General features: G+C 45.0%; 1 protein-coding gene across 1 annotated transcript in view; it reads right to left on the bottom strand.

Moving 5' to 3' along the window:
- UVSSA (UV stimulated scaffold protein A) overlaps nucleotides 1-21,315 on the bottom strand; it is a 133,507-nt gene extending 112,192 nt beyond the window's left edge. The window contains 7 exon segments of the mRNA XM_040335263.1: nucleotides 159-287; nucleotides 701-810; nucleotides 2,881-3,252; nucleotides 6,815-6,935; nucleotides 8,394-8,724; nucleotides 14,796-14,912; nucleotides 21,233-21,315. Coding sequence (XP_040191197.1) covers nucleotides 159-287; nucleotides 701-810; nucleotides 2,881-3,252; nucleotides 6,815-6,935; nucleotides 8,394-8,724; nucleotides 14,796-14,893 — 1,161 coding nt within the window. The 5' untranslated portion in view covers nucleotides 14,894-14,912; nucleotides 21,233-21,315.
- Between the last annotated feature and the right edge of the window lie 4,317 nt (nucleotides 21,316-25,632).

Below are 25,632 nucleotides of genomic sequence, written 5' to 3'. Positions count from 1 at the left end.
TAAAAATGTAATAAATGCACTTTTATTTTTATGTGGATACAGGTCGAATATGCTTTAAACTGAACCTGTTGCTTTGCTCTATAAGAGTGTACTGGCATAATCATAGAGCAGATCTATCAGGCTAATGGATCGCACGTTCTTCTGGTCAAATCACTCACCGGTTTCCCTTCTCTAGTCATGCAATCAATTTTCATTTCTTTGTTTTTCTTCATCGCATTCTCCAATCTGTTTTTCAGGTCAATGGCACATCGAAGACTGTCATCTGTTACTCCAGCCTTTGTAAATACCTAAATGTAACAAAAGAACACATACAAACGTAAATAAGAAAACCTTTTTTAGAAGGGTCTTCATTATTTAAAAGTAAAAAAAAAAAACTGATCAATCAGAAAAGGGGAAAATCTCCCACCTGCTTTGATATCCATCTATGTACTCCGAGCACTACTATTCTGGCCCGTATGTACAGGGCTTAAGGCGCTCCATACTTCATATACGGTAATAAGTTATATCAGCATTATATCTCAGGAGGAGGGGTTAGATGCACTGGGCCACCACTGGCTCAGATAAAGACTTTTTTTTTTCTAAAGAGTTTAGATATAGTAAAACTTATTCAAACCACAGAGATGTAGTAACTATGATACAGCTGCAGTACCCAGAGCACCATCACATACTGTATCAGAGGTTGGGGTGAGATAGAGGATACCTGTATCCAGGATTGTACAGAGGGCCAGAATTTATTCTTGGCCAGTTTATGAGCATCCATCAAGCTGTTTACGACATCTGTATTGTCCTCATTTTTATTCACTTTAAGATCTGCAAGACAAAAAGGTCATACACTAAAATTACAAAACTACCAAGTCACCTGTCTTTCAGCAGCATGAAAACAAGTTGCAGCAAGGGAGATTACAGATTATTGGGCCGATCGATTATCGGATCGGTCGATTTTCGGGAGCCGATATTCACAATTTTCTAATTATTGGTAAAGGTCAGAAACATATTAATATGGATATTGGTCAGACCTCCTCCCCCTGTCCCCGCGCGGCACTCTCTGCCGGCGGGCAGAAGAGAGAAGACATCTCTCACTGTCCGCTTCACATCACCGCTGTTCCGTCCCTACGGCAGGGCTGTGAAGACTGCACTTGACAGAACTGCAACCAAGGGTGAGGAGAGTGATAGTTGCCCACTTGGATGCCATTGAGGAGAGGCTGCCAGAAGTAGTGTAAGTAGTGAGAAGCTGCATCTGGGTGGCAGATGACAGTGGCAAGTGACAAGCTGCATCTGGGTGGCAGGTGACAGTGGCAAGTGACAAGCTGCATCTGGGTGGCAGGTGACAGTGGCAAGTGACAAGCTGCATCTGGTGGCAAGTGATGGTGATGTACAGAATATCGGTACCTGATATATCAGCCTGTAAGACGACCGAAAAATCATTATCGGTCCTGGAAATACTATATCAGTCAACCCCTACTACAGAGTATTCAGCACTTACACGTTTTAAATAGACCAATCTAGACCAATCATTTAAATAACTTTTTCCCCTAAGTTTAGAAGTGCATTTAACATGCTTGAAGAAAGTTATTAACTTATAAAAGCCTCCTTTGTATAGACATGCAAATCCTGAAAGTGCTGCTGGTGGCAGCCATCTTGGATGTGATGTCAGTAGCCAAAGCAGACTTCTCTCCTTCCTCGAGTCATTAAAGGTTCCTGCTACGCTTCTCGCAAGACTCACATTAAAGCAAATACTCCTCCTGAGCACTTCAAATACCAACATCTACTGCATTCTATTCTATTCATGGATGCAAAGTACAGTAAAACCTTGGACTGCGAGCATAATTCGTTCCGGAAGCATGCTTGTAATCCAAAGCACTTGTATATCAAAGCAAATTTCCCCATAAGAAATAATGGAAACGCAAATGATGCGCATCACAACAATTTATTCATAAGTCCTTCAGTTTATAGTTAGTCCATATATAAAGAATATAGCAATGTGATAGGTTGTGTAACCATAAAATGTCTATCCACAAATGGAAGCCTCCACAAGGGGATTAGAAGCAAAATCCAGCAGGAGCTTCAGACTATAAAAGAGAAGAGAGGCGCCTCTAAGTGTAGCAATATGTTGCTTAATGTTGTACCTTCATTAAATGTAACCATATTGCTACACTTAGAGGCTCCTCTCTTCACTTTTACACTCAGTTGTGACATGACCAGGGGTCAAGTCCTGGGGAAAAAAGTGTGGGAACTCCCACCCAAGATCCACTCCCCCACCAAAAAAAAAAATATGATCCGCTCATATGCATAATTACTAAACCGCATGTTTTTTTTTAAGCAAGTTCTTTCTAAATCCCACGATAACTCGCGGCAGACCTCCGCAATGTCTCTTTGGAACAATGACAAAAGCTCCCAGGAGACATTGCAGCATCAAGGAAGTGACGAAATACTCCCACACTACCCGATAAATCCATATACAGGAAGCTGCCAGTAACATAAAGGATTACTAATGTTCGTCTGCCCCTGACAGTGACTCGAGCTGGGCATCGCCGCTTAGTGAAGGATTGGCTCGGGCGTCTCGGCTGCTCTAGTCCTGCAAAGGGAACTGCGTTCCTGCTGTGAAAAAAGTGCAGGAACTCCGTTCCCACGCGTTCCCACAAGACTTGAGCCCTGGACAAGACGCTACTCTTATATCAAGACATCGCTTGTATTTCAAGTTAATATTTATAAAAAATGTTTGCTTGTCTTGCAAAACGCTCTCAAACCAAGTTACTCTCAAACCAAGGTTTTACTGTAATTGAGAAAAATCTCCTTGCAAATTTTAGGAACACATTTATTTCAATCTCACATTATCCAAAGTTGCCCATAGACCAGGCATGGCCAAACAGGAATAATTACCTCTGGATATTTCAATGTCGAGAGAATACTTGTGAGAGCCCAAACCATGGTCTCTGATAAAAGACTCTTCAACAGCCTCAAAGTCGTCATCTGACTCCTCTGAAGTTTCCTCCTCTGCATTTTCATGGCTGGGACCAGATAACACGACTGCAGGCAGGTCCTTGCTACAACATGGCTGTTCATCATCCACGTCACATGACCGCGAAGGCGATACATGGTTTGGCTTGGGCTGAGAGGAGCCACTGCTCCCTGCCGTAGAGCGACTATGTTCTGTGTCCTCATGGAGAAGATTAAATTCATCCGGATCAGGTAATAAGAGTTTGAAGCAGTTCTCCATCTCTGTCAGACAGGACTGGATCTCAGCGAGCATTTCTAGCAGAGAGAACAATGTGATTTAAGGTTATTCATATTTAGGTGGTAGTCAAGGGTTTATTATAGGATGATGATAAATATGGGGGTTCCAGAAAGGTGCAGATACTTCCCCCAAAAAGAAATACAAATAGTTTATAAAAAAAACAAATATATGTTGTACAAAGTTAAAACCATGGATTAGCACAAAGGTAAGTACATAGCTGATCAATGGGAAATACAGAATACAGTGGCAGCTGGTGTTTTTTTTAGGGCAAACCCCCCCCCCCCCCCCCCCCCGAGCGGCCAGCTCGCTGTCTGCCAGTCAGTCCGTCACTTACCCCATCAAGGTGGCAGGCTCTCTTCCATCATGGCAGCTTCCACCGTGCGTCCTCTCTCCTTAAGGTGTCCAAAAGGATCACCTATCCTTTCCGCCAATCGTGTGATGGGTCTCAAGACCTGCTTTCTGATTGGCCGGTAGGAGGATCAGTTTCACACTAACAAATATTCATTCACTATTGTAACACACCTGGGTGGGCTCGGATCACATTCTCTGCACCCCAAGCCCTCCCCATTTTGAAGCCTATTAAAGCCTCTGGCTCTTATCAGGTGCTTCAAAAAAAAAAAACAGCCACCCCATTGGAATCCATGAATCAAAAAGGGCTGGCAACTCGGATGCTCTTGAATAAAGGTCCTTTATTGGTTACATGTGTTGATTGCTTCTGATCAGGATGTACCCACCCCATTTGGAGTGCTTACTTTGTTATAAATATCAGTTTTTAAATCAAACATGTATGCTTTTATGAAGGCTTCTTAGCCAAAACGTGTCAACGTATAGCCTGTACCCGTGTACCCATGTAACCAATAAAGGACTTTTATTCAAGAGCATCCAAGTTGCCAGCCCTTTTTGATTCAAGTATTGTATTTGTGGGGCCTGAACGTCCTGGCTAGAGAACCGGATCACAGTTCGTGGACTTCTACATTGGCAGTGGAGCTGGGGTAACATTTTGTTTCTCCATTGGAATCCATGCATCCAGCGTCCTGTCTTTTTTTCTGCCATCACTTTTCTATGTTTCTATGTAGCCATCTTCTGCAACCAAGGTCAGGCAACCATAAAAACACAGCACCATTTCTTGTAGGATATAATTTCACGTATACTGTACACACTATTGCATGTGTGTTGGGGAAATACATGTTGTTCTGTGTCAAACCGTTTCCAAATGCCCTGACACTTCCATTCTTTTTAAATCTTGTGTTTTTCCTGCTTGTATAAGGCTTCATGTACACTGACAGCTTCTGACCGCGATCGTGTGAAAATGCAAAATACGGCAAAAATGCAAAATGTTTTTTTACCACGGCCGGCGGTCAAAACTTTCCTATCCTGAACGTGATTCTTCCACATTTAGGAGAGGGAGGTTTAACCAGGCTATTTTTTGCAAAACGGCACTGTGTCACTTTAACTGACAATTGCACTAGTAATGGCGGTGATCATCAATTTTTAGCGGGACTGCGACATTGCGGCAGACATATCAGACACTTTTGAAACTTTTTTGAAACCATTGACAGCGATCAGAGGTAAAAATAGCCACTGATTACTGTATAAATGCCACTGGCAAGAAAAGGGTTAAGTGTGTTCTAGGGAGTTGTTTCTAACTGGGGGGGGGGGGCAAACTGCAGAGAGAGAGAGAGAGAGAGAGAGAGAGAGAGAGAGAGAGAGAGAGAGAGAGAGAGAGAGAGAGAGAGAGAGAGAGAGAGAGAGAGAGAGAGAGAGAGAGAGAGAGAGAGAGAGAGAGAGAGAGAGAGAAATTACTAGGAACAGTAGATCTCTGTTTACTTCCCTGAAAGAATGGGGATCTGTCTGTTTACATTGACAGATCCCTGTCCTGGCTCTCTGAGGCCTTGTACAGACGAGCAGACATGTCCGATGAAAATGGTCCGCGGACCGTTTTCATCGGACATGTCTGCTGGGAGGTTTTGGTCTGATGTGTGTACAATAGGCCTGCTCGGATCCGCCTGTCTGTTTTTCAGGTGGATCTGAGCAGGCCACCCATTGACTTGTATGGGCAGCGGATGTCAGCGGAGATGTGTCTGCTGACACCCACCTGCCATCCTATCCAATAAGATACGCTCAAAACAGACGTATGGCAATACGTTCGGCATCCGTCCAGGGAATCGGATCGGATGAAAACAGACAGGCGGATCAATTTTTTTCCGATCTCCCATAGAGGACAGCGGGGCTCTGACAGGTTCGTCCCTGCACAGTGAGCGGAGATGGACCCGTCATCCACTGGCTCAGCAGGGATCAATAGAGCGATCTCCCGCTGAGCTGGCGGAGTCCGCTGTGCGGAAACTAGGACAATAAAGTGTATAAATGTCTGAACGCCCATCCTGCCTTAAAGTCTGTGAATGACTAGGCAAGAAGGTAGAAATCTATAGAGCACACTTAATAAAACAAATCTGCATTAGTACCTTCCATACCATCCCCATAAGGGTAAACACAGTTCTGGAACGGGTACGCATTTATACACCTCATGGGAACGAGGCCTTAACAACGTCTGGCTCTGAATTGGGCAGTATACTTTCCAGAAACGTGGGGGGAACTCAGTTCCGGCACCTCCCACATGTATTGTATGTAATGGCAAGGGGTGCCGAGTGTGCTGAAGGGTCCTATGAGGCTAGCTGCTGGGAATTCTTTTGGAGGATCTATTGTTTGCTAATGGGGGATCTATTGTTTCTGGGGGGTCAATTACTGCTGGGACTATGGAGGAAGGGGGTCTATTGATGCTGGGAAATCTGTTATTGCTGGCAGAGGTCTGTTGTTGCTGGGGTGGATCTATTGTTGCTGGGGGTATTTTGTTGCAGGGGGGCTATTGTTGCTGGGGGGGGGGGGACTTAACTTACTGCCTTTCTAGTTATGATTAGCAAATTATACAAACTACTTAGCCCAACAAAGTGATACTTGATTCTGTATTCTCCAAAGGGGGCGGTACTGGGAAGGGGGTAGGGGTTGGAACCAAGGGACAGCGTTTTGGGTGGTTAGAAGGGACACGGGGTGACTCAAAAGGAGGGAGTATCTGCACCTATTCTCTGAACCTTTCACTTTCTGTCCCGATGACAAAGTATCACAGGAACAGGAAGTTTTGATGGCTATCTGTGTCTGCATGTGCTTTTCCCTTTACTTCTTATCCTAGTGTCACAGAGCAACATAGCGAGGGAATCTGCCCAATGGTGACACAGACAACAAAAAACAAGATAAAAGGGTTAGGAGGGTCCTTACTCATGAGTGTTTGCAAAAAACTAGAAGAGGGCAAGCAATTCAAAAAGGTAGTAACTGCGTGGGAATGAGTTTGGGGAAGTTCAGTTCTTAGATAGAGGTAGGATAGATTTCAGTGCACAGATGAGTTTTCTGAAATAGGACGTCATCATATGTGATCACTGATGTGTAGGTTTTATACACTACCCGACCATTGCATTGCATGTACTTTAGTGTCTCTCATTTAGAACAATAATATTCCTGTAAAAGAAGAACTTTGGCTAAAGTTGGACTATAAAATTCCGCACAAACACAAGCTTTAAAATTCCTTACCTTCCATTTCAGTCTTGGCTTTTTTGGCTTTTTCTCGATAAATATTTTCTAAGCGCTTTTGTTTTTCCTCTTCTCTTTTTCTCTGCGCCAATGTTCGTGAGCGGACATCCTGGAAATCCACCTAATATACACAGCAACAAAGAGAGGCTGAAAAACCTCATCCATCCAAATGAACCTAAATTTATACAATATGTCAATTTAAAAAACAAAACAAAAAACAAACAAATCCAAAATAATAACCATAGCCAGTTTGCGGCTGCCCTATAGCAGAAACTGCTACAGCACAGGTGTCAAACACAAGGCCCGCGGGCCGAATCCGGCCCTCCAGGCCGTTTCATGTGGCCCTCTCACCTCTCCTGCAGCAGCCCTCCTCTGGTCCTCCTCCAAACCCTTACTTTCTACTTTCAAGCAATGCATCCAGCTTCTTCCCAGCAGCAGCATAAGGTAAGGGGGGTGCACTGTGATGTAAGGGAGAGTGGGGGGGACTCAACTTCTGATGGTGGGGTGGCTCTTGACATCTAATGTAAGGGGAGGGGATGCGCTGGACATCAAATCTTACAGATACAACCGGCCCTTTTGAGGGCAATCATAATGCTGATGCGGCCCCACAATGACATTGAGTTTGACACCCCTGTGCTACAGGATGGTCAATGTGGGCAGAATCATATATCTCTCTCTCTCACACACAATATATATGTGTGTGTGTGTGTGTATTATATATATATATATATATATATATATATATATATATTATACACACGTGACTGCGCTTCTGGGTAGGGGTCGTGCACGCAGCCCTGCAAAAGCAGATTAGCAGGTTCCGGCCCATGAATGTCCGCCGGCACCCGCTAATCACAGAGGAGACACACCGGATCTGCATATGTAAACAATGCCGAGCTCCATCCTGTCAGCAGGGATGTGCTGGATCTGTTTTGTAAAGCAAGTAAAAAGTACAAACACATCATATATTGTGGGGAAAAGAATCTGGGCTCATCTCTATATTGCAGAGTGAAATTCAGCACTGAGGCCGCGTACACACGGTCGAACATGTCCGCTGAAACTGGTCCGCGGACATGTCCGACCGTTTGTACAGCCTAGCGGACAGGTTTCCAGCAGGCAAAAGTTTCTGAGCAAGCTAAGAAACTTGTCCGCTGGAAACATGTCCGTCGGACATGTCCGATGGTTAGTACACCTAATCGGACATGTCCGCTGGTTATGACGTGTAACCAGCGTCCCGAAATCCCGCGCATGCGTCGAATTGATTCGACGCATGCGTGGAAGCATTGCACTTCCGTGTTTGAGAACGTCGGTGTCTTCTACGTCACCGCGTTCTCTGTCCGCGGGGATTTTGGTCTGATGGCGTGTACACACATCAGACCAAAAGCTCCCAGGAGACATGTCCGATGCAAACGGTCCGCGGACCGTTTTCATCGGACATGTCTCCTCGTGTGTACGGGGCCTGAGACAATGCCAAAGTGAGAAAACAATGCAGACTTCCTGCTCTACTAGTCATATGATGTGTGATCTCAGCAGGATGCCTCCTCCACAGCACTGGCTGCACACAAGCATAGAACTTTACCATTTTTCTTTGCTTCAGGAAGTGGAACCCTAAAGAAAGTTTCTTGTACGCCTCCCCGAATTTCTCATGCCATTCCTGCACAGCCTTAATAGCCAAAGTCTTCATTTTCTGAGCCACTTCCTTGGGCGGCGGTAGTGGCTGATCATAGTCTGTCTCTACAGTGAGCTCCAGAAACTCCTGGAAGTTGTCGATCAGCAGGGTGCGGAACTGATGAGACCTGGTGAACAGCTCGCCGACGATCTGAAAAGCAGACAGGCGGATCTCTGCATGTTCCTGGTTCAGCTGCGTCAGAAGGAGGTGATACACATGGCGGATGTGTTCATCAGAAGACCTGGAGAATGACACAAAATAAAGATATATGGATATCATGTATACATACTCAATAGTGTATTATCAGTCAAATTATTCTAAAAGGTTTTACTTTTGGGTGCTCAGAACAATCAACTGTTTTTTTTGGGTTCAATAATTTTTATTGAGTTTTAGGGTTGTACACGTAACATTATAAATGCGGTAACATATTTCCAAAGAGGAAAATAGTTGCCGGCAATAGGATACAATTTGACATGACATGCCTCTGTCTGTGGGAGTCATGCTTGTAACTGTCAGCCTTGCAATGCCTCATGGGACTTGTAGTTTCGCAACAGCTGGAGGGCCGCCCATTTGAGACCCCCTGCATTGAGGTAAAGAAAACTTTTGTCTTTAGAACCACTTTAAAGCAGACCTAAAGCCTGAGTTAATATTAAGGTGTTTCTAAAGTATTCTTAATGTGTTCTCTGCATGGTAAAAAATACAAATAAAAATGGCCCATTACCTAACCTACCTTTCCCCATCCCTAAACACTTACCTGACTTCTCTCACTGGTCCAATGATGTCCCGGCTCCAGCAAAGTTTCTGTCAATTCCTAGTCTCACAGGGGACACTGAGGGCAGAGGGAGCCATAGGCTCTCGCTGCTGTCAGTCAAACACCTGCGCAGAGGAAGTGGGGAACGACTTACCAGCGCTGTCTAAAGGACACAAGCAGCCCGTCTTGGGAGTACACCCTTCTTCAGCACTCAGGAGGAGGGAGAAGTGGACAGCACTGGTGGGGGGACTGTCAAAAGGAGGAGGTAGAGGATCTTTCTGTGCAGTCAAGTATAATCTCTTTTTTATAAAGACACACACACACACACACACAAAAAGCCTTTAACCACTTAGACCCCTTTCACACTGGGGGCGGTGCAGGCGTTAGCGGTAAAGCGACGCTAGTTTTAGCGATGCTTTACTGCTGTTATAGCGATGCTTTTTGCCCGCTAGCAGGATGCTTTTAATCCCTGCTAGCGGTTGAATAAAAGGTTAATAGCGCCCGTGTTGCGGCGCTGCCAAAGTGCTCTGCAGGTGCTTCAGCAGCGCTGCCCATTCATTTCAATGAGCAGGGGCGGTGGAAGAAGAGCACTGTATACGCTGCTCCCCCACTGCCCAAAAGATGCTGCTTGCAGGACTTTTTTTCCCGTCCCACAAGCGCACCGCTCCAGTGTGAAAGCACTCAGGCTTTCACACTGGGGTGGCTTGAGAGGCGCTTTACTTTTAGTGCTAAAACGCCTGAAAAGCACCCCCGTGTGAAAGGTCCAGCACCCGGGCATGAGGTGCCCATGCGCTAAGCCGGTGGCTCGGTCCCACTGTGACTACACACAGCAGAAGTCGATCGCCAGGTGCACGGTACCCAATGTCTGCCAGCATCCGCCGATCATTAGGCAGAATGGTGATCTGCCTATGTAAACAATGCAGATCGCTGTTCTGACAGAAGGGAAGGGATGGAGTTTGTGTCCCTGCACAGCAGAGAATACATTCCATCTCTTCCCCTAGTAAAAGCACCTAACACAATATACATAAACACTGACTAGGCACACAGTTAACCCTTTGATTGCCCCCTTTAACCCCTTCCTCCCAGACAGTGTCATTAGTACAGCGACAGTGCATATTTTTAGCACTGATCAATGTAATAGTATCACTGGTCCCCAAAAAGTGCCAAAGAGCCAGTTAGTGTCGGAATGTCCGCCGCAATATAGCGGTCCCACTATAAATCACTGTATTGAATATTTTATTTGTATCGCTTTTTCAAATGAATATTAACCCTTTCGCTGCCAGAGTAATTTTTTCTACAGGTTTAAAAAAAAATCTTTTTAGGCCTAAAGATAACATTAAACCCCCAAAACATTATATAGTTTGTGGGGGGGGGGGAAGACACCCTAAGAGAATAAAATAGTGGTAGGTCCAATTTTATTTTTCTGCAAAATTTCAGTAAAAGAAAAAAAAAAAAAAAAAAAAAAGTTAATTTCAGGGCACACAAACCCAATAAAATTACCCAATTTTTGATAAAAGAGGAGGTTGTGCTGAGTAAATAGATACCCAACATGTCAATCTTTAAAATGTGTGTGCGCCAGTGAAATGGGGACAAACTTCAATACCCTGCATTTTTCATAGGTGACGGTTTAAACACCTATAGAGGCCATCGGTTTAGTGTTATGGAGGAGGTCTGGTGCAAGAATTATTGCTCTCACTCCAGCGTGCATGGTAATATACAACATGTGTATTGTAATAAACGTTTAATGTGTAGGCACCCCAGAAGCATGCGTTTTTGATCGTACGTGCATATACGTGGGGGGGGGCTCAGATATTCTTTGGGGGGGGGGGGGGATTTTATGTATTTTTTACAATTTAACTTTTTTTTATGATATGGGGGGCAAAGTTTTGCTGGCAGATGCTCTTTAATGAGATTCCTGGAGGTTTAAATGACTCTGCATGTCTCCCCTGTGGTCCAATGAATCGATTGCACTGCATTACATTCTTTCCCGGCCATGGGGGCTGGGAAAACCAAGGGGGACCCAGAACTGACATTTTACATGTTGCTTCTAGGTTAGCAACAAGAAGGGGGGGGGGGGGGAGCGGTTGCATGTCTTCCCCCCTACCTAGCGACAAACCCGCCATACTGGTTCCTGGCCTGCAGATGGGCAAACAGAGCCTGGGGATGCAAGGTGTACGACGCACAGACCTGGCAGCGAAAGGGTTAAAATGTCATAAACAAAACTTTATAGACATAAATAAAAGTGACCACACTTTCACTAAGGGTGAATTAACACTACAATGGCGACTTGACAGTGCGATTCACCACTATGACAGCTCTTCATTGCCAGCTGCAGAAGGGTGCATTATTCAGTGCATCACACGACTCCATTATTTTTTGTACAAACTTTATTTGAAGTGTACAAAACGTACACTTCCTACATGGCAATGCACCGCAGCACGATGTGTTACACTGCCATACATTGCCATGAAATGCAGAACAGTGCACTGTGACAACATGCAGCATGTCTGTGCTAAAGTGCAGCCCTAGGCCGCACTGCAGTGTGAATTAGGGATTGACTAATATAGTTTTTTCGGTGCCGATACGATACCAATATTTTGTACATTTAAAAAAACATTTTTTTTACATTGTCATTTTACTTTTTTTGTTTTTGTTTTTTTATCACAGATCTTGCTGTCAGAAGGAATGTAAACATCCCTTGTGACAGTAATAAGCAGTGACAGGTACTCTTTATGGAGGGATCTGGGGGCTATAAGACCCCAAACCCTTCCTTTGCACTTCAAAGTATTCAAAACGTCAAGTTCTGCGTTTTTTAATACTTTGGCCCAGATTCTCGTAGATGGGCGTAAAACTCGGTGGGCGTAACGTATCTGATTTACGTTACGCCGCCGCAAGTTTTACAGGCAAGTGCTTTATTCACAAAGAACTTGCCTGTAAAGTTGCGGCGGCGTAGCGTAAATCACCCGGCGCAAGCCCGCCTAATTCAAATTAGCCGGGTAGGGGGCGTGGAGCATTTAAATTAAGAGCGTTCCCGCGCCGAACGTACTGCGCATGCGCCGTCCAGAAAATATCCCAGGGTGCATTGCTCCAAATGATGTCGCAAGGACGTCATTGGTTTCGACGTGAACGTAAATGGCGTCCAGCCCCATTCACGGACGACTTACGCAAACAACGTAATTTTTTAAATTTCGACGCGGGAACGACGGCCATACTTAACATTGGTTGCCCCTCATATAGCAGGGGCAACCTTACGCCGCGCAAACCTTACGTAAACGTCGTAACTTCACTGCGTCGACCGCACGTACGTTCGGGAATTCGCGTATCTAGCTAATTTGCATACTCGACACCTAGCGGCGAAAAAAAAAATTGCAATTAAGATCCGACAGCATAAGAGCCTTACGCCTGTCGGATCTAATGGATATCTATGCGTAACTGATTCTAAGAATCAGTCGCATAGATATGATGGCCCAGATCAGGTCTTACGACGGCGTACATGGCATTGCGCCGTCGTAAGCCTTTTGAGAATCTGGGCCTTTATTATTTTAAACTGGCGCTTTTATAATGCCAGTAATCTGGGAAGTGATGTTATGATATCGCTTCCAGATTACTAGATCTGAATGAAGCATCGACTTTGTTTGGGTCTTTGGCCAGCCGGCGGACATGCCGGTTGGTTGCTCGGGCCTCCCGGTGGGACGGGAGAGCCGGGCGAGCACCGGAAAGAGGTGGGATGGGCCCTTCCGCTTCTTGTAAATACAGGGTTTGACAAATTTGCTTGGAATCTAGGAGCCAGCTAAAAAAGTTAGGAGCCAGAAAACGCACCCCGTCCCGACGAGCTTGCGCCCAGAAGCGAACACATACGTGAGCAGCGCCCGCATATGTAAACGGTGTTCAAACCACACATGTGAGGTATCGCCGCGATTGGTAGAGCGAGAGCAATAATTCTAGCCCTAGACCTCCTCTGTAACTCAAAACATGCAATCTGTAGATTTTTTTAAACGTCGCCTATGAAGATTTTCAAGGGTAAAAGTTTGTCGGCATTACACGAGCGGACGCAATTTTGAAGCGTGACATGTTGGGTATAAATTTACTCGGCGAAACATTATCTTTCATAATATTAAAAAAAATAGGGATAACTTTACTGTTGTCTTATTTTTTTATTAAAAAAAGTGTAATTTTTTCCCAAAAAAGTGCGCTTGTAAGACCGCTGCACAAATACGGCGTGACAGAAAGTATTGCAAGGATCGCCATTTTATTCTCTAGGGTGTTAGGATAAAAAATATATATAATGTTTGGGGATTCTAATTAGAGGGAAGAAGATGGCATTGAAAAATAGTGAAAAATGACATTAGAATTGCTGTTTAACCACTTAAGCCCCGGACCAAAATGCTGCCTAAAGACCCAAGGGGTTTTTACAGTTCGGGACTGCGTCGCTTTAACAGACAATTGCGCGGTCGTGCGACGTGGCTCCCAAACAAAATTGGCGTCTTTTTTTCCCCACAAATAGAGCTTTCTTTTGGTGGTATTTGATCACCTCTGCGGTTTTTATTTTTTGCGCTATAAACAAAAATAGAGCGACAATTTTGAAAAAAATGCTATATTTTTTACTTTTTGCTATAATAAATATCCCCCAAAAACATATATAACATTTTTTTTTCCTCAGTTTAGGCCGATACGTATTCTTCTACCTATTTTTGGTAAAAAAAAAAAAAAAAAAGAAAAATCGCAATAATCGTTTATCGGTTGATTTGCAAAATTTATAGTGTTTACAAAATAGGGAATAGTTTTTTTTGCATTTTTATTTATTTTATTTTTTTTACTACTAATGGCGGCGATTTTTTTCGTGACTGCGACATTATGGCGGACACTTCGGACAATTTTGACACATTTTTGGGACAATTGTCATTTTCACAGCAAAAAATGCATTTAAATTGCATTCTTTATTGTGAAAATGACAGTTGCAGTTTGGGAGTTAACCACAGGTGGCGCTGTAGGAGTTAGGGTTTACTTTGTGTGTGTTTACTAGTGTAGGGGGGTGTGGCTGTAGGAATGACGTCATCGATCGTGTCTCCCTATAAAGGGAATGACGCGATCGATGCGCCGCCACAGTGAAGCACGGGGAAGCCGTGTTTACACACGGCTCTCCCCGTTCTTCAGCTCCGGGGAGCGATCGCGACGGAGCGGCTATAAACGAATAGCCGCGCCGTCGTCCCGGATCGCTCCTGAAGCCACGGGGACCGCCGCATGTACGGGGGGGGGGGTCCCGATCGGACCCCCGACCCACGTCAAGCAGGGCACGTATATATACGTACATGTGCCTGCCTGTGCCATTCTGCTGACGTATATGTACATGAGGCGGTCCTTAAGTGGTTAACCTGTAATGCTTAACTTGTAATACCAACGGTGAAAAAGTGAATATCGACCACGCCGGTAATCGGCCGATCCCTAGTGGGAATAGACTGCACTGTAAAATGCCTGTCACTGCAGTATGTGTGAATTCACCCTCATGGTGTGTCATGCGTTTCCCCAGCAACAGGTGATTTCCTATGCAATAAATGGCGTACTTGCAGATTTTCTTCAGCTCTTTCAGTGGTTCTGCTTTGAGTTCTGGTTCTCCCGATGTAGTCAGGGACTCCACCAGCTCCTCCAACCTCTGATTCATTTTCACACGTCATACATCCCTGTGATCAAATCAAGAGAAAAATAACATTAAACTTCTACAGAGGAGACCTTCCAACCTCAATCCGACCCCAAGCAAACCACCCCCTGAAAGTCCACACTCCCTGCTTCTCAATGGATTGTGCGTTACGTTACATCTATGTGTGTAGGGCCAACATGTCTCAAAACATGTACCAAAACCTGCCTATGCAGATAAGGGGTGTCTGTAAATGAAAACAAACTGCGCAGCTCTGACTAAAGATGAATAATACCCTTGCTATAGGTGTAGGCCATTTACATACCTTATGCAGCCTGACTGGAATACTGCTAGGACGTTGCTAAGTGAGGCCTAGTCATCACTGCTCACCAATACCTCACAACTTTCTGAGATGGGAATGAGGGACACCTATCAGCAAAAGTATGCAGGCATAGGACACACCCCTTGCCACGCCCCCTTAAAGGAGAATTGTACAAAAAAAACAAGATTGGTTAAACCCACAAGTGCTTTTTTTTAACCACTACTATTCCTTTAAAAGATATTTTATTGGCTTTTGGGATTTACAAATGCAGCAATTTATAAATCAGATGAAAGGTTTAGCACTGGAAAAACACTTTTTGATTGATAAAAAGTGCATTTTATTTACATCTATATAGATCAGACCAAAATGAGGGACAAATGAGGAGGAAAGAGGGACAGAGGGACATTACTCCAAATCAGGGACAGTCCCTCGAAATCAGGGACAGTTGGGAGCTATGCTCACCTCCACCATCACAGGAGTGAGAGTTGCCCCTGTGATGGTGGAGGTGAGCAGTGATGTCTAGTTCTCTCTTAAAGCGGGGGTTCACCCTAAAATTAACGTTTTGTCTAAACTATCTGTAGCCTTAATAAAGGCTTGTAGCGTTGTCATTTTTTTTTTTTTGTGTACACTTACCTGTCTTCAGCCGCACTTCCGGGTCTTCTTCCTTGCGGGGAGTGGGCGTGTCGCTCCTTTTCCCCGACGGGGAGCTCTGCATAGATGATTGACGTGCGCGTCATCGCCTTCCAAAAATATCCGACTGGGACTCGGCTCTTTAAGGCGACTGCCGTGTAGAGCCGACTGCGCAGGCGCCGTAAAGTGCCGAGTCCCACTCGGATATTTTCGGAAGGCGATGACGCGCACGTCAATCATCTATGCAGAGCTTAGGAACTCGTACTCCCCGGGGGAGCGAGAACCCGGAAGCCGGGTGAAAATGACAGAAAACCGTAGGTACAGACCGAAAAAAAAAAAATTCCAGCATACTGTTGATGTCAGCAGTATGCTGGATATAACAGTCTATATTTTTTTTAGGGTGAACCCCCGCTTTAACAATAGACATGTGCACTGCCAAAAAAAGCCGTTTGTTTACGTTTCATTAGTTTTTTGTTTTGTTTTTCCGGGTCATTCGTTATTTCAAATAAATTCGTATATTCGGAAATTCGAAAATAAGAAAGAAAAATCGAAAAAATAACTAACTAATAAAAACTATTAAACTATATGGCTGTTAACCACTTACAGATCGCCTGCCGTCGTTGCACATTGGTATTTTGAAAAGGGATAGCATTGTTATGGCAGCAGCCAGCTACCATAACCCTGGCATCCTCTTCTTCAGCGGGCGGTCTGCTTTCTGATAAAAGTGGTCTCTGTGGCGGATTCGACACAAGATCGCTTTTATCGGTGGCGGGAGAGGGGCCCCCCTCCCATCGCGCTCCGTGAGGGGAAAAGGTGGCCCACACCCATCTCCATACCATTGCAGGGTGGAAGCGACATCAAAACCTCACTTCCGCCTATGGCTCTTAACCACTTCCATACCAGGCACTTACGCACCTTCCCGCCCAAGCCAATTTTCAGCTTTCAGCACTGTCGCACTTTGAATGGCAATTGCGCGGTCATGCTACACTGTACCCAAACAAAATTGGTGTCCTTTTTTCCCCACAAATAGAGATTTCTTTTGGTGGTATTTGATCACCTCTGCGATTTTTTTTTTTGCGCAACAACTAAAAAAAGACTGAATATTTTGAAAAAAAATTACGTTTTTATTTTTTTCTGTTAATTTTTTTGTAAATAAGTTTTTCTCTTTCAATTACGGGCACTGATATGGCACCACTAATGGGCACCAATGAGATGGCACTGATGGACATCGATGAGGTAGTACTGACGGGCACAGATGAGGTGGCACTGATTGCCGGCGCTGGTATGCGGCACTGATGGGCACACATAGGCGGCACTGATGGGCACACATAGGCGGCACTGATGGGCACACATAGGCGGCACTGATGGGCACACATAGGCGGCACAGATGGGTGGCACTGATGGATACTTATGGGTGGCACAGATGGGCACTGATAGGTGGGCACTGGGCATGGATGGGCACTGTGGGGTGGCACTGATGGACACTGGGGTGGCACTGATGGACACTGTGGGGCAGCACTGATTTATCCAGGTTGCCAGTCAGTGACCATTTGTGGGCACTGATTGGCATCTTTTTTTTTTTTTTTAGACTTTAAAAAAAAAAAAAAAAATGTAGGCCTTTTTTTGGTTTGGCCCACCCTGGTGGTCCAGGGTGGGCTTCCCTGGTGGTCCAGTGTGGCGATCCGAGGGGGGGCTGCGCTGATAAACAATCAGCGCGAACCCCCCGTCAGGAGAGCCACCGATCGGCTCTCCTTTACTTGCGTCTGTCAGACGCGAGTGAGGAAGAGCCATCAATGGCTCTTCCTGTTAACATCGTGATCAGCCGTGATTGGACACAACTGATCACGTGGTGAAGAGTCTCCGCCGGAGGCTCTTTACCGAGATCAGAGATGCAGGGTGTCAGACTGACACCCCGCATCACCGATCGCTGCGCTGCGCGCCCCCACGGGTGCGCGCGGCATGGAATCCTGCAGGACGTCCTGTCAGGATTTCACAACCACTTCCCGGACGTAAATCGGCTATAGGCCGGGTGGGAAGTGGTTAAAGAGACATTTTTTATTTTATTTTTTTCAAACAACATTTTATTTTATTTTTTTTATTTCATTTTAGTGTAAATATGAGATCTGAGGTCTTTTTGACCCCAGATCTCGTATTTAGGAGGTCCTGTCATGCTTTTTTTTCTATTACAAGGGATTTTTACATTCGTAATTCGTAAAAGGAATAAAAGTGACGGGCCGTATCAGATTTGTGTTCTTATTTTCGTTCTTTTGAATTTTCGGATTTTGGAATTTTTACATATTTACGAATTAATGAATTTGTGGAATTTCATAGAAAAACACATTTGTAACAAAATGAATTGCACATCCCTACTTAAAGCGGAGGTTCACCCAAAAGTGATCCTCCGCTTTTCGGAACCCTTTTGCACCACTTCTGGGTATTGACTCCCGCGGGAGGTATGTAAATGGCCTACACCTATAGTAAGGGTATTTACTATTCAACTTTATTCTCTATGGCCTCTGCTTTATAAACCATGGGGGTTCTATGTAATATTTTTTCAAAAAAAAAAAACTGGATTGTTACATGTAAAAACAAAGGATGATGTCAGTGCTGCACATGCTCCAGTCATTGCTGCACATGGGGATCCGGCCGGCACTGCAAGCTGAGCTGTGCATGCGCAGCTCAATTTATAGCACCAGAAAAGACAGGGAGCAGGCAGCATTTTATTACAGATACAGAGCCTATCTGCTCACCATAACGGCACTTTAACCAATTGCCAACCGCAATACGTGTGTGTGTATATATATATATATATACACACACACACACACACACACACACACACACACACACACATATACACATATACGCATTTATTTATATATATTTATATACAGTATATATGTTGTGGTCTGCAAGTGGTTTAGCGGGATTTTGGCTGAGGATATCAGCTATAACCCTGGTACTGTATTTTTTCTTCAGGCCCGAGCGGCACAAGAACCACTGGAACAAGTTACAAAGCGGTGGGAGGGGATGTTTTCAGCGGCTCGCCAGGGTTACTCGGGCCTACCATTTTCGCTGGTTCGCCAGCTGTTCCCAAACTCTTTGATTGACTCTATGGCCTTGGAGGACCATACCAACATCAATATATCACTTCCGGGCCAGGCTAGAAAATACTTTATTTTTTTTTTAAAGCAAAAGATCAAAAAATATATTTTTGACTTGGAGGCTCCGTTCACATGTTGGCGTTCTGCCCGCGATTCTAAATCGTGGCAAATCGCTAGTTCTTGTACTTCTTTTGGGCGACAGGCATCCCGCGATTCTGTTTGCGCGATTTTCGCACCAACAAATCACATTCGTTCAGGGTTCCTATTGGGAGTGACGGGGATCGCACGGGTGTCCCGTGATTGTACGCAGAATCACGGCGATTCGGAACGGCAAGATGTGAACCCAGCCTTAGGCTCAGTTCACATTTGTGCAATGTGGAAACCTTGCGAATCCACTGCAGGTTCCCGCATCGCACCCGACTCGCCGGCAGTTCACACTGCCTTATGCAATCATAATACATAATACAACGTTAATGACACCCCCAGATCAGTTCGCATATCGCAGTGTGAACTGTCAATTCGGACAAGAATCGGATTGGATGTGTGTGAACACCCTTCAATTCTGGTGCGGACCAAAAAAAGGTCCTGCACGAGTTTGGTCGCAATGCGATGAAAATTCAGCCATACTATCTGTATGGCAGGATTTGCATCGCACAGACATCGCATGTGATCTGTACAGCAGTGCGGTGCGAATCACATGCAATATCTGACATCACACCAATGTGAACTCAGCCTAAAGGTAAAGAAGGGATTTGAGGTATTTTTTACTCCAGATCTCTCCATAAAGAGGACCTGTCATCCTTATTTCTATTACAAGGGATGTTTAGATTCTTTGTACTAGGAATAAAAAAAAAAAAAATGTAAAAAAGGGACAGTGTGAAAATAAAAAGTAAAATAAATAATACAAACAAAATATAAAAACACTCCCTGAGAACGCACAGAAGCGAGCGCATACGTAAGTCGTGCACGCATATGTAAACGGTATTTGAACCACACATGTGAGGTATCGCTGCAAATGTTAGATTGAGAGCAAAAATTCGAGCGCTAGACCTCCTCTGTAACGCTAAACAGGTAACCTGTAAAGGCGTTTTAAAGCATCACCTATGGAGATTTTTAAGTACAGTAGTTTGTCACCATTCAACGAACGTGTGCAATTTAATAGCGTGACATGTTAGGTATCTATATACTCATGGTAACATCATCTTTCACATTATACAAAAAAAATGGGGTGCATGTATTGTTTTTTTATTTATTCAAGTGTCTTTTTTCCACCAAAAACTTGCATTTGAAAGACTGCTGTGCAAATACAGTGCGATATAATATATTGCAATTATTGCCATTTTATTCCCTAGGGCCTCTGCTAAAAAAAAAAAAGTGCACAATGTTTGGGGGTTCAAAGTAATTTTCTAGCAAAAAATATAGGTTTGAACTTGTAAACACAAAGTACCAGAATAAGCCTGGTCAGCGAGTGATTAAAGGGCCAGCTACAGCAAAAATTGTTTAAGCGGAGTTCCACCTAAAAATGGAACTTCCGCTTAATCCACTCCTTCCCTCCTTACATGCCACATTTGGCGTGTAATTTTTTTGGGGGGGTAGTGGGGGGGTCAGGAGGAGTGGGACTTCCTGTCCCACTTCCTCCTTCCGCCGAGGGGCTGGTAAGGCGATTAGCTTAATCGCCTTATTGCAGCCCCTCCCTGTAGGCGAGCGCCTGTCCAATCGGACGGCGCCGCGCCACTCGCGCAGTGGGTGCCCCACACTAGGGATGAAGGGGGGGCGAGGAGCGGAGCCCCGGCCGGCGCGTCACTGGAACCGTGGAGCAGGTGTCTGTTTATTAAAAGCCAGCAGCTACAATTTTTGTAGCTGCTGACTTTTAATAAACTTAAAAAAAGGCTGGAACACCCCTTTAAATGACGATGTCGGGGGTGTGTAACGACATGTGAACCTGCTAGTAAATAAACGCTGGACTTGTACATGTATGGGGAGGAAGAGTGAGCAGCGCTCAGTGATGAAGGGACAGACATCAGACCAGGGCTCTCTACATCTGACCAATCATTCTTCCTAAGATTGGTCCACATATGTGTCCATAATGACCAATCAGGTGACAGTCATCTTATGTCTGTGGACAGCTCTAAACAGACTATACTACGATAAACATGCTGGGACTTGTATAAGCTGAGCAGGAAGACACACATAAACAACAATGAGAAATGACAGAATATAAGCAGGCACCAGCCCGGGCATACCTCGCCCACCCCGCACTGAGTGAGCAGGCACTGCCCCGGACATACCTCCCCTCCACTATGCACATACCTGCCTGACAGGAGGGCTTTGTACGGAACACTGCCGTACGGACTCTGTTCCCCGGACATGACACCGCACTGGCCACACCCACCAGGCATCCCTCCCGGTCCCGCCCCTTGCCTTGCAAGGAGACCACGTGACACCGGTTAGAACATGCTGGTGGTGGGAGGGTGTGCTGTGTGTATAGCGTGTCTGTGTGATATGTGGGGGCGGGGTGTGAGTTGTAAGGACATCATACGGAGTGTACTGTACGGTTCTGGGTTGTTTGGCTTTTTTCTACCACGTGGAGTCCAGTCATTGCTGGCTCTATACTGGAAATGCCACTTATCCGGCTGCTCCGCTTTCTGCCTTCAGAACTGACGAGGAAAGTAAATCCTTCACCGCTTTCCCACTCGCCCCATTCTGACCCTTCTCTCTTACATGGAAAAATCTTATCTATCATATTAATAATATTGTTTTTTTTTTAGAAAATGATTTAACCACTTCAGCCCCGGAAAGGATTTGTGACTGGGCCATTTCTTGCGAATAGCGCGGTCATGTGACGTTGTTCCCAAACAAATAGTTTTTCCCCACATATAGAGATTTATTTTAGTGCTATTTGATCACCTCTGCGATTTTTATTTTGTGTGCTATAAACAAAAAAAGCGACCGTTTTGAAAAAAATATATATAATTTTACTTTCTGCTATAATACATATCCCAAAAAAATATAAAACCAAAAAGTAGTCATCGGTTTAGAGAGAGATATAATTCTTCTACATATTTTTGGTAATAAAAATCGCAATAGGCGTACATAATCAATCTACGCCTATTGCGATTTAGTTTATTTTTACCAAAAATATGTAGAAAAAAAAAATATATATATATATATATATAAATAAAACGTACTAAAAGATTGACAGTGTGTGTCTGGCCTGGCCAATCCAATGAACGAAAAGACAAACCTAGTGCTCATAGGCACAGCATAGCCCCTCAGGATATTTAGGACAGACCAGGTGAGTATTTAACCACTTCCATACCAGGCACTTACGCACCTTCCCGCCCAAGCCAATTTTCAGCTTTCAGCACTGTCGCACTTCAACTGACAATTGTGCGACGTGGCTCCCAAACAAAATTGGCGTCCTTTTTTCCCCACAAATAGAGCTTTCTTTTGGTGGTATTTGATCACCTCTGCAATTTTTATTTTTTGCGCAACAACTAAAAAAAGACTGAAAATGTTGAAAAAAAAATACGTTTTTATTTTTTTCTGTTAATTTTTTTGTAAATAAGTAAGTTTTCTCTTTCAATTACGGGCACTGATATGGTGGCACTGATGGACATCGATGAGGTAGTACTGACGGGCACAGATGAGGTGGCACTGATGGGCACACATAGGCGGCACTGATGGGCACACATAGGCGGCACTGATGGGCACTCATGGGCGGCACTTATGGGTGGCACTGATGGATACTTATGGGTGGCACAGGTGGGCACTGGGCATGGATGGGCACTGTGGGGTGGCACTGATGGACATTGTGGGGCAGCACTGATCTACCCATGTTGCTTGCCAGTCAGTGCCCATTTGTGGGCACTGATTGGCATCTTTTTATTTTTTTCAATGTTTTTTTTTTTTATTTGCCCTTCCCTTGTGGTCCAGGGTGGGCTTCCCTGGTGGTCCAGTGTGGCGATCCGAGGGGGGGCTGCGCTGATAAACAATCAGCGCGAACCCCCCCTGTCAGGAGAGCCGCCAATCGGCTATCCTATACCCCTTTATGAGGGGTAACTTTACGCCGGCGTATGTCTTACGTAAACAACGTATCTTGCTACACCGGGCGCACGTACGTTCGTGAATCGGCGTATCTAGCTCATTAGCATATTCAACGCGGAAATCTACGAAAGCGCCACCTAGCGGCCAGCATATATATGCACCCTTATATACGACGGTGTAAGAGACTTACGCCGCTCGTATCTTAGCCGAATTTATGCGTAACTGATTCTAAGAATTCGCTCTGCATATGCCATGCAGACATGGACCTGCCATCCACCCGCTCTGTTTATTGTGGCCCACGACCAGTTACCAAGTCGCTTAAGTGGCCCTTGTGCTCCAAAAGGTTGGGCACCCCTGATCTAAAGCATACATATGTTTGCATGAGCCGATCACCAATGAACCATGAGGGGGACCTGGCAGGGATGGAATTGGCCTGCACTGTAGTTGTTAGACGGTGGGACAGATGGTAAATTCTGAGATAACAAGACACCAAACAAAGGGCAGGAGCTGGATATGCTCAGTGTGACTGCAAGAACTCCCACTGATAGGAGTGACAACTCCTGTCAGTATAGGGTCGACCAGCAAGTCCAAGATACCTTGGACTGATGGCTTCCTGTTATGTGAGGGAGTAATCACAAGTCTGTTGATTCTGTCAGCCATACACCATCTAGACCTAATCACTAGGGGTTACCGTATAGAAGTCAATCAGGTTCCCCAAAATGTTTTCCCGTAACTCAACTACAGAGAAATGCAGACATGGCAGCTGCCATGACAAACCTGCTCCAAGGAGTCATTTCCTCTCTTTCACAAAATGAAAGAGGAGGTTTTTACTGACATCTTTCTAGGGGGAAAAATTGTCGGGAAGATTCAGGCTCATCCTCAACCTTAGATTGTTCAAAAAAACAGTCAAATACAAAAAATTCAAGATGGAAACCATGTTTACGACAAAAGAACTAGTAAAGAGTCAAGAGGCATTCATGGCCACTGTAGACCTAAAGAATGTAAGAAAAGGGGGGAAAACGGTTTAAGCCCCCCCCTTTCCTCATGGGATTGCAGCAGGACAGGCAGTTTCTAGTTCCCCTATCTCTGGGGGAGCCAGGCAGTTTAGCTAGTGCACCTGGGGCTCACGTGTACTCAGAAGAGATTTCCCGGTCTTTTTTGAAGAGAGTAGGGCTAGCCAGTTTTAGCCAGTTTAGTCAGGCTGAGTTTAGGGCTATATAAGGCAGGTTGGAATAGGGCTATTCAATTCGCCTCAGAAGACGGGAGCTGTGGTGTTCTCTGAGTATTTCTCACTGAGCAAACAGTGTCCTCTGAGGCCAGAAGATTTCAGAAGGATGGATGCCTGGATCCGGCACTGCCTTAGCTTACCGCGCTCGTCGAGTCAAGAGGCTCCGGTGGGAGCTGCAACGGACTGCAGTGTACCCGGGGGGTTCCCCCGTGGAAGAGCGTCCCGCAAGTACCGTCCGTGAGTCCGCTCGTCAGTAGGAAAAAACCGGTCCAAGAAGGTCGGATGAAGTTCCGGGTTGCCGTCGTAGAGGTGGTGGCGCCTCTGCTCGTGCCCCTGAAGCGGCGTAGAGGAAGCGCACTCCGCGCAGTAGATACTCCCCCTCCCCTCCCCGTGCTGCACATGTAAAAGAGCTGGCCCTTCTCAGGACCGCAGCACTCGTTCGGGAGGTGGGTCCGGGGGCGGAGCTAGGAGCGGGTACACAGGTGATGTTTTTTCTCCTAACAGGTACGATGGAGCTTCGAGAGGCAGCTCGGCAGGGGGGGCATGAGGTGGTTATGCCAGGAGGTCTGGAAGTGGACGGGGATCGGAAGAACGGGCGTCATCACAGCAAGAACAGCCGTCTTCATTGCAACAGACGTCTTCTCCCTCCATGTCAGAATCTTCTTCCAGGTCAGTTGCTGTATCTCCCGCAGACCTAATGCCAGAGCGCAGAGATGTCCAGGAATCAGCTGCTTACATGGGGTTTTCCCAACGGCAAGGTATGGGTAAATCTTAATCTAGCCTTTTATTATCTAGCATAGTTGATTTTTTTATCTAAGTTTGCTAACCCTCAGCCTTGACAGTACTATTCTGTTCCAGCTATTGAGCTGTCTGATGTTAGTGTTTGGTCGCCATCTAGTGGAGTTCCTGCTAATTACGACCAAGTTTCTCAAAGTAGTGTTAAATGCTGGTTTTAGTTAGCTAGATAATTTTTTTTACCTGAGACTTGTAAGGAATCTATGACATGTGAAGTTACAGAAGAAAGACTACATTGACTTTCCGTAAAAAGTACTGTTTTATTCCAGTTTTGGAGGTAATTATTTAGCATTGGCCTTTGGTTGTATCTTTTTTCTAACCCAAGGACCAGTCTATAACAAACATAACATTAGTATTCAATCCATTTACGGATAATAAAAAAATAATAAAAAAAAAATAATAATAATTAGCTTCAATTGCAACGATAGATAGTGTAGATAAAACTCTTACAAATATAGACATGAGTGTGCTTTCTGCGCTGCCACTCATGCAGTTACCAAATGTTTCAAGCAAATGTCTGTGTCAATCCAAATCAAAAATGTTTTCAAATAACGGTGTACACCAGTGATGCTTTCAAATATGCTCCCGTGGCATAGTTTGTATTCAGACCTGGTAGTTAACAATCTCAAATCGGTAGTAG

This window comes from Rana temporaria, chromosome 1, assembly GCF_905171775.1.
Source record: "Rana temporaria chromosome 1, aRanTem1.1, whole genome shotgun sequence".
In the NCBI taxonomy this organism is placed as follows: Eukaryota; Metazoa; Chordata; class Amphibia; order Anura; family Ranidae; genus Rana; species Rana temporaria.
This window is presented reverse-complemented; position numbering and strand designations above follow the sequence as displayed.